This window comes from Drosophila albomicans, chromosome 3 (assembly GCF_009650485.2).
Source record: "Drosophila albomicans strain 15112-1751.03 chromosome 3, ASM965048v2, whole genome shotgun sequence".
Classification (NCBI taxonomy): Eukaryota; Metazoa; Arthropoda; class Insecta; order Diptera; family Drosophilidae; genus Drosophila; species Drosophila albomicans.
The window spans coordinates 17,172,822-17,185,079 of NC_047629.2; the positions used below are offsets into that span (position 1 = coordinate 17,172,822).

General features: G+C 39.3%; 1 protein-coding gene across 1 annotated transcript; it reads right to left on the bottom strand.

Annotated features, from left to right (window-relative positions):
• Window positions 1–1,725: 1,725 nt before the first annotated feature.
• On the bottom strand, window positions 1,726–3,473 carry LOC117568902 (gamma-butyrobetaine dioxygenase). The gene is made up of 2 exons (XM_034249805.2): window positions 2,594–3,473; window positions 1,726–2,528 (listed from the first exon to the last, which is right to left on the bottom strand). The coding sequence occupies exons 1-2, from the start codon at window positions 3,439–3,441 to the stop codon at window positions 2,207–2,209; spliced, it is 1,170 nt and encodes a 389-aa protein (XP_034105696.1). The 5' UTR covers window positions 3,442–3,473; the 3' UTR covers window positions 1,726–2,206.
• Window positions 3,474–12,258: the final 8,785 nt, after the last annotated feature.

The window sequence follows — 12,258 nt, forward strand, 5'->3', positions numbered from 1 at the left end:
GGTTTTCAATTACACATTATGGTTGGGGCAGTAAAAGAGTTTCGTCTTTTTTCTTGGCCCAAAAGCCACCGACCAGAAATTGGATTTGCGACTGTTTTTTTTTTTCTTCGTTGTCGTATTTTTTTTGCTTTTCGTATTTCCTCTCCCGTTACGTTGCTTTTATGTGGCAGCAATTCCATTTCATGCGATTCCCTCCCCCTGGCTCGTTGAGTTTTATGAACTTATAAACAAGAGGAGGCAGGAGACTTGCGAGACTCTTTGAAGCGAGGCGAGTTGAAGTTGCAACCCTTTTGTCAGCTGTTGCTGTTGCTGTTGCCTTGGCTTGGCTTGTCTTGGCTTGGACTGGCATCTACAACATTCTCCAGCTGCTTATTATGTGGATTATTAGAGGGATTTACTTGGCTGGCATGCACAAATTCATGTGCTCTCTCCCAACCCTTCCCTTCGCTTTCCTTACCTTCTCTATTTGCTCGCAAGCTGAAAATCAGATGCCGAGTGTGTGTGTGTATTTCGTGTGTCTTTCGTGTGCTTTGTGTGTTTCTTGCTGGCATCAATGACATAAATAAAAAGATTTGCTAAGGATTTGCCAGTGGGTAACCGCACCCAAAAAAACACAAACACATACAAAAATGAACAAAAAATAACAACAGCCAGAACAACAACAACAACGAGAACATCTACGGACTGCTTCCGGCACTGCCAAAAGGTGCCGTCAAAATGTGGCAATGCCGTAGAAATCTTTACCCGAAGGTGTGTGCTTGTGTGTTTGTGTGTGTATGTGGATGGGTAGAAGGACATTCTGGCTTGTTGCTTGTTTAAAGGGTTTTTTGTCTCTGTGCTTGGCAACACATTTGCGTGATTTACAGACGACACTAAAAGCTGCCGACACTTCAATGACTGTTTACCCCATTCTCATACTCTTTCTCTCTCTTCCTCTGGCTTTTTCACAAATTGATAAACACGCCACAAAAGTAACTCAGCAATACTCGCCACAAATACTGATTCACTCTGCCACTGATAACAGGCATCTGCATTCAATTCTATTCAATTCAATCTCTGCTCAAAATTTTGCTCAAGTAAACAATGACGTGTCGCGGACTTTCACTTGTTGTCATGTGTTTACTTCGCTTTTGTGTTTGCTTAATCATCCGTAATAGTATCAGGCGAGATTCCCAGCTCATTCATTAGCAGCAAGATTTCAGCTAGTTTTATAGTTTGTTGCCACCGCCATGCGCATCACATGTTTTCAGTGAGTCTGCCGATAGATTAAATTCTATTTTAGCAACTCTTTTGTTTTTATATACTCAAATGAAATGAGCAGAAATAAAGTATGACAAATAAACTGTTCAGTCATTAATTCTACACTAAAACGAAATTCAGTTTCTATGGATATGCAAATTGTTTAAAAAGTGTAAATCAACATTTAATAATAATTAGATTCTCTCAAAAAATTATACTATAATAACATATTATGTTCCTTACATTCTTTTATTTTCACTAAGCTAATCTGATTAAGTCAAAAGGCCATATTTGCCTGTACTCTTTTTTGTTGTAAGCTACTAAAGTGTTCAATTTATTAAAGATAATAATTTACTTAAGTTCTGCAATGAACAATTTGTTCTTGCCACTAACATAAACAGATGATTAACAAGAGATTAATATTAAAGAGTTTTGATATATTTTAATATATTTGTGGGGCAAACACTCTGAACGTAGCAGTAAAATTTGTTATGGTATATTTAGAATGAAGTCTATTTTAAAATGTGATTACTATAAATTAAATTCTTTAGTCAGCAGCTAGCAATATATTATTTAATAACCTCATTGACGATTTCATTAACTAAACAGACTTAAATTTTCTTTTGACTTTAATTTGTCAACCAAGTAAAACTATTAAAATCACTGAATTGCCATAATTCAATTGAATCACTACAGAATGGACTTTTTATATAACTAATCATAACTAATTTAACAAGGTGTTATATAATTTGACATGAGTAAATGCATTTGAATGTATATTTCAAGCAATATTATTATGGTAATTTATTAGAAATTATTGTGTATTTGAAGCTGATGTTATTGCTGAGAACGTGCCGCATGTTGACCCCGTAGCGAGTATTTTGTTATTCACGTGTTTTGCTCGCTGATAAGCCGATAGCTGAGCAATAGCGACCATTCTATAGATAGTTGAGATTGAGTGGCGCAACTACTTGCAATAGCCTTGGGCATGCCGCAGCACACGCCACCGAGAGAAAGCAATGTCCCAATCGACGAAGGCGCCAACAATGTGTCGAACATTGCGATCCGTGTCATCGTAGCCTGTGCGTCCATGGACCATGCGCAGGTTGTCGAACGTAAGCACATCTCCGGGTGTGGTCTTGAAGGTGCATGCCTCTGCATTGGCCAGCTGGATAAACAATGCCATCGCCTCGTACCAAGGACGCACTTGCCCTGCTGCCACACTAAAGTGACTGTCACGCTGTGGAATGCTATGGTTGATGCGCTTATACTGGCCATTCGCATCGAGGCTGCCAAACAGTGGAGATAGTTGAGCAACTAGCGAATAGCTTGAATAAAAAAATAACAAACTTACTTGATAACAGGCTCACGCCAAATGTTGTGAAAGCTCAACTCCTTGTCGTTGCCAATGTCCGCCCAATCCACAGGCGTTTCACAGAGCACCTGAAAGGCTCTGGGATGTCGTTGGCGCAGCAAGTCAGCCACATGGAAGGCATCGCTCAGCAGATTCCAACCACCAGGCGAATCCGATTGCTCCAGCGTGTGGAGCAACGTCACACCCGGCTTGTATTCAAAGTAGGGCATATCTGTGTGCAGTGGCAACGGAGCTGCCAAGTAGGCATAGTTACTGGCTCCAGGCTGAGCACGAACGCTCCACTCGTCGCCATACGTGGTGCGTCGCATGAACCCGACGCGGTTGCACAGCTTGCGCAGCACATCTGCCTCCAGTGGCGCCTGCTTGATCAGCGCCACGCCATAGACAGCCAAATGATGCAGCCACTCCAGCAGTACTTCATCTGAACTGAGCAACTCTTGATACTGAAACTCACGTTGAATCAGAGCGAATTGTTTCCCCGACCAGTGACGCGGCTCGGGGCGATAAAAATCGCGCAGATATCGCGCGCGATTCGCTGGCGAGAAGTCACGTTCTTTGAGCCAACTGTACGTGTAGCTGGACTGATGTCCATCGTTCCACTCGATGTGCAGTGCTTGCTGTGCCACACACCAGCTGAGCTGCTGCACTTGCACCGCAGTGTTTAGGTAGTTCCAGCCATGTGGCAAGCGACTGCGTGTCTGTTGCATGTAGCACTTGGGACATTGGCAATTGTCGCGCAGCCAAATCTCCGGGAATTGCATCGCCGGTTGCTCGAAGGATGCGCGTAACAACACCAGCTCCTGCTGCAGATCTCTGCTCACCTGCATCTTTAAGCTGTCTATCTCGACGCAACCGCAGCTGGAGACGAACGAGCTGAGATTGAATTGAGACAACAGTTCATCAAACAGCAGAAGTGACAGCTACAGCAGCAACACCAACCGAAGCAACAGCAGCCGATGGTCAGTTTGTTAAAGACACGTGGCCCAAACAGCACCAATCGACAACGCCTAGAATCAAGCTTGTTCTCATCTATATTACAGATCACTGTACACTGAAAAAAGAGTAATACAATAAAGATTGTGATCTTAGTACTAAACATGAAAATCGTAATGTTCGAAAACACGATCTTCATTCCAAGAATATTTCTTATTATTAAGAAGAAAAAATCTTATAGTTTTAAGACCAGAAATTTTATTGAAATAATGAAAGAAATAAAAGTATTTTACATTATATTTTATTGTTCTTTTTTCTATTTATTTATTATTTTACTATTTTATTCAGTTGTATGTTGTTAACCACTCTATTTACAAAACACCTGTGTGATCGATTTTCGAACAGTATTTGAACCCAGGAGAACTTGTGCTTTCTTAAACAGAGCTATTAACGAAAACCAAGAAAGCTGGATAAAGACTTTATAAGAATTTCGATGGATCATCGAATTTAGTAAACTAAATCTAGTATTTTTGGTATTATTTTAAGACTAATGTTCTTAGTTTTAAGAATTTGTTCTTAGTTCTAAGAATTTGTTCTTAGTTTTAAGAATTTGTTCTTAATTTTAAGAATTCGTTCTTAAAGTGATCTTTAAGAACACATTTTGTTAGACGAATGTTCTTAGTCTTAGAAATTTTACTTTTTTCAGTGTAGCTCTCGCCTGATGCCAGTCGAAGTCGAGCACTTATCAATCCTTTGCGATAGCTTGTTGTCGCTGTTTTGTGTTTTCGATTGTTGCTGCTGCTGGCTCAGCATTAATCTCTTTGTTTTTATTTAAAGACCACAAGCTACTCTTAAAGCCACCACACACACACATATAAATAGACTTACACACACACACACTCGTTCACACTCACATACATTGACAACCCTCATGCGAAATTAAAAATGCAAAATTAATTTTGCACAAAATTGCAAACGTTTGCAATTCTGCATAATTGTTTGTCATCAACATGACTTGCCTTCCCCTCCCTGCAGCCGTTCCTCTTCAATCTTTGCTCATTCAACTGCCTTTTCATGGCAGCTCTGTCTGGCCCAAAGCCCCCGCACTCTCCTCCGCATTGAATCGCTGTCAATCATTGTTAGGCGCATTGATCACTTCATGCGCCATGTTGCACATTCGTAACGTATCATCGCATCGTATCGAATCGCATCGCATATCGACATGCACCTTCCCCTGCTGATTGCAATATATTCAACTTCTGACAAGAAAATGCAGGCAACACAATAACCATTTTCCCAAGCAGCAGCAGCAACAACAATCGAAATGAAGAACAATATATGGCGCGATTTTTAATTATCACTTTCGCATTTTACTTTCTGTTCATTGTTGCTGCACACACACACACACACATACAAGCATATCTATCATTCACATTGCCTAGGCAAAGCTGCATTTTCCATTTTCATTCAGCTACGTTTTTCACGCCTCAGACAAAGAACACACAATCTGTGAATGCTCAGCTTTTAGCTACGGAAAGTTGTATTACACTCGCTTGCAAATTTTGGGTATTTAAAATGGTTTGCAAAGTGTGTCAAATGTTATACAAACTTGTAAATTTATTTTTAACATTTTTGTTATATATATTTAAAATATTTAACGAATTTATTGTAGTACACATTTGTATTTTCTTGCTGCTGTTAGAGCATTTGAATTTCGTTTTATTTGGCATTTTCATATTTCTATGGAATGTTTTATGCTTTGCAGTGAAGGAAACTGAGGAGAGGAAATAGTGAAAATGCGCAGCAAAATATCCAGAGGTAAAAGCAGCCAAAGCCAGAAAACTTTATTGTTTTCAATTAAAAACATTTTACATGCAAAACATTCGCATCTATGTAAACGAGTAACTCGGATCCATTCACTCAGTATTCATGCGCTTAACAAACAACAAACAACAAGCGACAACAAACAACAAGCGACAGCAACAACAACAACAACAACTACAACAACGAGAAACAACAAACAACAGCATCAAATTCATCAAGAACGCACAATTGCAATGAAATGAAATGTAATGAGGTGTAATGAAAATGCATTCAAGTGTTGTTGCCTGACAGTTTTCCAACTGCACTTAACAATAATCATAATCAACAGCTGCAGCAACAACAACAATTCGATATCGAAGCAAATGCCATTGAGAGAGCTTTATTCCCTTGAGAAGATATTCGTTTCGCTTCGAACTGAAATCCTTTTCGGTTGCAATGGCATCACGGTAAACGGCTCAAGTTAATTTAATACTTGGCCATATTATTGCTAATTGGTCTTACTAAGCTCCCCTTCTAATCAAGTTTATTACATAATTGTTGTGCTGCCCAAAGTCGACCGCAAAATTCAATAAATTTACATGCACATAAAAGTTAAACCATTACCCAAATTAAACTACGTACATGCAAAACGGAAACCGCAAAATCAACGGGAGATAATATGCTAAAAAAATCGACTTGCTACACTAAGCGATACCCTATAATGAATTTAATTGGTTGTTAAGAAGATTAATTCAAAAAAATAATAATAATAAGAATAAGTTAATAAAGTAATGATAATAAAAAGTGTAACATATAAAAAAAATCTGCTGGAGATACTTTCTTAAATCAAAAACTAAATTCTGCTTAAAATTGTTGCTCAAATTCAAGAATTGAAAAATAAAAAGTTCCTTAAATTGAATATAATAGAACGAAAACCTTCTACAATTTTGATTGTTTAAAGTAAATAAAAAAAAAATTGGTTTCTGTGGTTTTTCATATTTTTTTTGAGTTTTTATTACTTAAAATGTTAATATTTACCATTAAAATTCGATCTGAATAGATTTCAGTTTAGATCCAATAATAACAATAATTCGCTTAATTTCTACATTCTGAGATAATAGCGATAAACAGGAAAGGGAATTGCCATATTCGCTTTGCCAAGATTCAAAATTCTAAAATTGGAGAGCTTAAATCAATAAATTCCTATCTAAAAACAATAATGAAAATAGAATTAGCGTTTCAAGAATTTTTCAATCCCGAATTTTGTAAATACATTATTTAATCTGGTGCTGTTAATTTATAAATTATTTAAGGCCGAAAAGTTCTCAAGGTGTGGATAAAAAAGATTTCAAATATATCTATTCATTTCACAATACAGCATACCCTTTTATCTCATGTTGCCACAGGGTATCATTTGGCATAATAACAATGCTAATCAAATTGGTTTATATTTACAATTATCGCATCGAATTTGAATACTGAACTGTTGATACTCGTACTTTATGTTGAACACTTAAATTATTAATGAACTCGCAAATGCAACTATGCGGAAATGCCACCTGAGGGACACAACTGTGACTGTGACTGCGACTGCGACTATGTGCTATAATACACAAATTGAGTTCATAACAAAGCGCAGCTAACAGGCGGCGACATCGTTGAATTGTGTGTGTTTCACAATGGTCGCGCTTTAGGCCTAATTAGCCTCGTGGGCAGCATTCAAAAGAGCCGCAGACCAAGGCGATGGCAACTGGCAAATGGCGACAGCGTCGAATCGCTCTCTCAATGAATAACAAAGCCACGAAACGCATAATTAGGCAGCGTTTTTGGAGTTTGCCTCGTTTGACATTGTTGTTCACCTTTTTGTAGTTGTTGTTGTCACACTTGAAATAGCGCAAATTGGCGCATTTTGTTGGCCGTGAAGCAAACAGCCATACTTGAGCAGTTTGTCAACTACGACGGCAGCTGCGACTGCGACTGCACTTCCGTTGCGAGCGTGGCCGGAAAAGCGTCCAAAAGAAATTGAAATCAAATGCAAAGCGCGGCGGACAAGGCTCAAGATGTGGCTGCTGTGGGACACATAAATAAATGCGCCACAAATCCAAATCCGTAAATATGATTAAGTGCCAAATTTATTTACAGCTCCCCCGTTGCCTTAAAAAAAAAAAGATGTGGAAAATAACTGAAAAAAAAAGAGAAAGGCAGGAAGGTCGCATATACGCTAAGTATACGCTGAGGTCGCAACTGCTTAAAAGCCCAAAAGGGTCTGTTGCATAAGCCGCGGCAGGCCACCTGCCGGAAGCCGCGTGGCAGCCGCGAGTGTGGCAATGCCTTGGGCCTGGACTCGAGGCTTAATATGGCAACGTTCCGCTGTCGACCAGCGGGCCAGGGCAACTCGATTACAATTACGTGCGCTAATTGCACTTTAAACGCGTCCGAGCTTGTCACGGCAGCGCTTCACATCCGCTTCAGCTCCTCGTTCCGGCCACACACACACACACACTTTTTATTCCCCCTCATATTCTTATACACATATATTTTTTATGTATATATACATTTTTTAATATATTATTTTTTTTTTCGTTTTTTCTGACGTTTCCTGCAACTACATAAATTTGCAAACATGAGCGCATTATAACTCCCATATACATAGGTTGTTAGATTTCTAGGCATCCTTTCAGACCGACTAGCTTGGTGGTTGCCTGCCAGGACTACTTGTATTGTAATAGCCTGCCACAGCTTTCCAGTCGTCCACGTTCACGTCCTTGTCGTCCTTGTCGTCGTCGTCGTCGTTGTAGTTGTAGTTGTTCGCCTCGCAGCTGCCGTAATTCAAAGTGACGCTAAATTTAGTTTAATACACATGCAAAGTTACCATGGAGACAAATGTTAACTTTCTTAATTGAAAAAATAAGCAAATTGTTGGTGTGCATTCTCTGCATATGGGGAATTCTCTGGAGAAAATGTCGCTTGCGACAATATCTAAAGTGAAAAAAACATATACCAAAACATTTTTTTATTCTGACTAAAGATGAACCTTATAGCACTTTAATTGAAGATATTTTGCAAGCTGATTTTGGAATAATTTTTCAGTTTCAAGGTAATGGCAAAACTCAACGAATTTATTATATTTTATCATAAAACAAAGAAAGTTCCTAAAGTCAATCTTAGCTCTAAATATACTCCAAACCTCGAGCTATAAGAATAACCCTTACTTATTTTTAAAATTGTTTCAGTTTATATTTTTTCCACGGCAAACAGTGTCACATATTCATTTCAAGTTTTTGAAACTAACTCTTTAGTTATTCGAATAACATAATAAAAGCTTCACATTTCTTTAAGCAACTTATAAGATATCAAAGTGCACTGCTAACACAAAATCTATCTAATTATTATCTTTTTAAAAATTTGTCTAAGTGAGGCCCAAAAGCATATTTGTATTTGGCAGCTGTTTCACGTCTACACTTTTCAAACATATCAAGCTTAAAAGAAAATTTGTTACTTTTACTCTTAACTAACTAGTAAAAATAAGAGGCAACTCCCTCTATTTAGTGTGTTTTATAGTGTATTAATAATTAATTAACCTTTTAGTTCATATGTACTTGCTCAAATACCAAAATAGTGTTAACTGAATATTGAAAATGTCTCACAAATTAATTCAAAACTATTTAATAACTTTGTTTAATTTTAAAAGCCTTCAAAAGTTTGCTTTACTTATTACAATTGTTTTTTGTATTGAAAAAGTAAGGGCTCATTTCTTACCCTTATTAAAGAAAAGATTGCATGTCGATTTAATCTTTTCTACATAGACCGATTAAATTTATGAAAAAAGATATGCAATTTAAAGAGAAGCAAATATTTGTGGACTTATTACTAAAAATTATACTAAAACAAATTTCTAAATTAAAAGTATCGTAATTTTATATTTTCACCATTTCAAAATCTGCAAAATATCGAAATTGCTTTCAATTTTTTGCAGCAACTTAACAGTTGGTTTCATCAGACTCACAAACGCAATTAAAATTAAGAGCTTTCTGCTAGCCTGATAGAATTGCGCTTATTCAGAACTCCAAAGACATTCATTCGCTTCACATTCATCCACTGTACAGTGCCAACATAAATAGCCCACCACCTCAACACTCACCTCTCCGGCACCTGGTTGGAAGGCAAGGCAAAGGCATTGTAACGGCAGCAAGTGGCCCCTATAATGGCCCAAGGCGTAAGTCCATATCCGTCCGTCCGTCCATCCGTCTGTCCGTGTGCGCCTATGCGCCTGACTGCCTCTGGCACAGCCACAGCAACAGCCACAGCCACAGTCATAGCCACCATTTGCAGCAGGTGAGGTGGCTAGTTGGCTGGCAGTATCTCGGCAGCTTGGCAGCTCGGCAGGCAGCAGCAGCCTGTTGGCTCTTTTGCTCATTTACACCTTTTATTACGTATGCGTGCGTCGGTGGCAAAAGCAAAGTTTGCAGTTTAGTTTGCCATTAACGTGGCCATAAGCGTGTTGGCCATAGCTCGAGCTACCAGCCAGACTACCTGCTTGCTATTCATATGCAAAACTGTCAGCGAGATGTGTCACAAAAGTTGAACGCAAGCGAAGAAAACATAAAGTGTGGAAGGAAAAGTCGTGTGGCAACCCAGCCTGAAATCAAAGTCATGCATTTATGGCTCAATGCATTGTGTGAGTGTGTCTCTCTCTCTACATGTATGTGTGCCTGTGTATGTGTGTGGGTGTGTGTGTGTGTGTGCTGTCAAAACCGAAGTTCAGTTGCCACTAGTTGGTAAGATGTTTCTTAGCCGGCTGCTTGCGGGCAAAACTTTTTAATGTGAAAAGTGCAAAGAAAGTGCACTCGCCCCAGACACACACAAGCACACAAACACACACGCACACTCACGAGCACACACACACACCGCACACACATGTCATTTGGCTGGCCTGCTCTGCTCGCAGAATGTCTCTGCATTTTAATTTACTGCATACCTTGCGGCGAATCGCCTTCGCATTCGCCTTCGCTTTGCCTTCGCCTCGCATGCCAAGTGGCAAAGTCCAATGTACGCTGACTTGTTGCCTTCTACACACAAGCACACACACACATGACATACACACTTACACACACTCAGCTTACACACATGCTGGCTGTGTGTGACAAAGTGGCGCTGCGTTTTTGCATTTTACTGCAAATTAAAGGATTTCTTTTGCCTTTTGCAAGCTGACAACTTAAGATACTTAGGCATAAAAAGCCTGTCATAGCATGTCTGGCCCCGCTTCCCTCCTCTGCTCCCTCCCCTGCTCTCTCTTCCCCTCGTCGCATGTGTGCTGTGCTGTGCGTAAAGAGAATTAAGTGCGCTGCGCTTTGTTGAAAATCACTCGAAACAAAGCCAAGAGCTGCTGCGGGCCATCATCCAATGCTGACTCCAGCCTCTGCAACTCTGGAATCTCTGACTCTCGACTGAGATTCTCGCTGTTCAGCAGCTGGAGCTGGAGTGGCATGCGGGGTCGTCACCGGCATCAACATTTTGCGCCCTCCAATGCGTTTTCTGGCCACGCCCACTAGTCTTTGTTGTTGTTGTTGATGATGATGTTGTTGCCAACACCTTTTTCGCCTGCGTCCATTTTATTATTTGTCTTGATTATTATTTTCCATTTGTGCAAAATTAAAATACAACAAAAATTGTGTTTTTTTCTGCATAGAAAAAAAAACATAAAAAATAACCGACAACAACAAAAAGACAACAGCAAATGCAAGCGCCATTCAACCGCAAACACTGTGAAAGGCCGTGCCAGCAGAAGATGAGGGAGTGAGCTGAGCAGAGGGGACAGCGGAAAGCGGAGAGGGGAGCAAAGCAGGGTGGCAATGCGCATGAATAATGTGAAACTGAAAACTTTTCATCAAAAATCAGCCAAGGGCTAAACTGGACATGGAACAGGCAGTCGGCAGTCGGCAGGCAACGACAATGTCTCTCTCAATGTCTCTCATCTTGGCCTCATCTTGGCCAGCTCAGCTAGAGCAAAAAAAAAAATCGTTGCTGCTGCTGTGACAGGCTGCCAGAGAAAAGTCCGCTTTGGTGTGACAAATCAAAGACTAACACAGCGCTTTGGTTAGAGCACAGAACACACGCTTCGTTGAGTGGCGACTACAACTCCCCCTTCCCTTTCCTTCCCCCCTCAAGATGCCAACAATGCCAACCAAAAAGGAGGCGGGAGGGGGAACATAGGCGAGGACAGATGGCTAGCCAAAACCCTCAACTGAAAGCCACAGTTGACAGCTGCAGTTGGTTAATGGCAAAGTTAGGCGCATCATGTTTGCAATCAACGCTCCTCTTTAAGCCAGACACAACTCAACACATCAAAATGTATCAGGTTGCAGTTGGGCCAGTTGCTATTCAAATGGCCAGAATCCCTTATATGGATACGAGAATGGTAGAGTTAATCTTGGGAATAAAAGCTATGAAATTACAATAATTTTAAAAGTGTGTAGACAAATTTTCATGTTAAAGTCGAGTTGCAATTCTTTACATTGTCTCGATTGTTGTTTGAAGTAAAAAATTTATTTTACTATACTTCAATTATTTTACTCAATTTGAAAAACCTTTTTTGATCATTTATATTAATTCGTACATCAAGCAAATGAGAAAGCTACATTCGAGTGTGCGCGAATTATTCTTAATTTACTATTCTTGCGGTATTATTCTTAAAATATACATAATTAATATACTAAGATATACTATCCTACACAAAATAGACCACAGATTACAAAAAAATCCAAATTATCTACCAAAGCAAATCAAAATATACCATAGAGAACAAAATATACCAGATAGTCTACCTAAGCAATGCAAAATTAAGCATAAATTACAAAATATACCAGATTTTTAACTACAGCAACCAATTGCCAACTACTGCAACAATT

Excerpts from the sequence above, each read along its gene's own strand:
- LOC117568902 (XM_034249805.2), bottom strand. The coding sequence starts at position 3,441 with ATGCAGGTGAGCAGAGATCTGCAGCAGGAGCTGGTGTTGTTACGCGCA. Across the intron at positions 2,529-2,593 it reads TGGCGTGAGCCTGTTATCAA|CCTCGATGCGAATGGCCAGT; the intron begins GTAAGTTTGTTA and ends ACTGTTTGGCAG.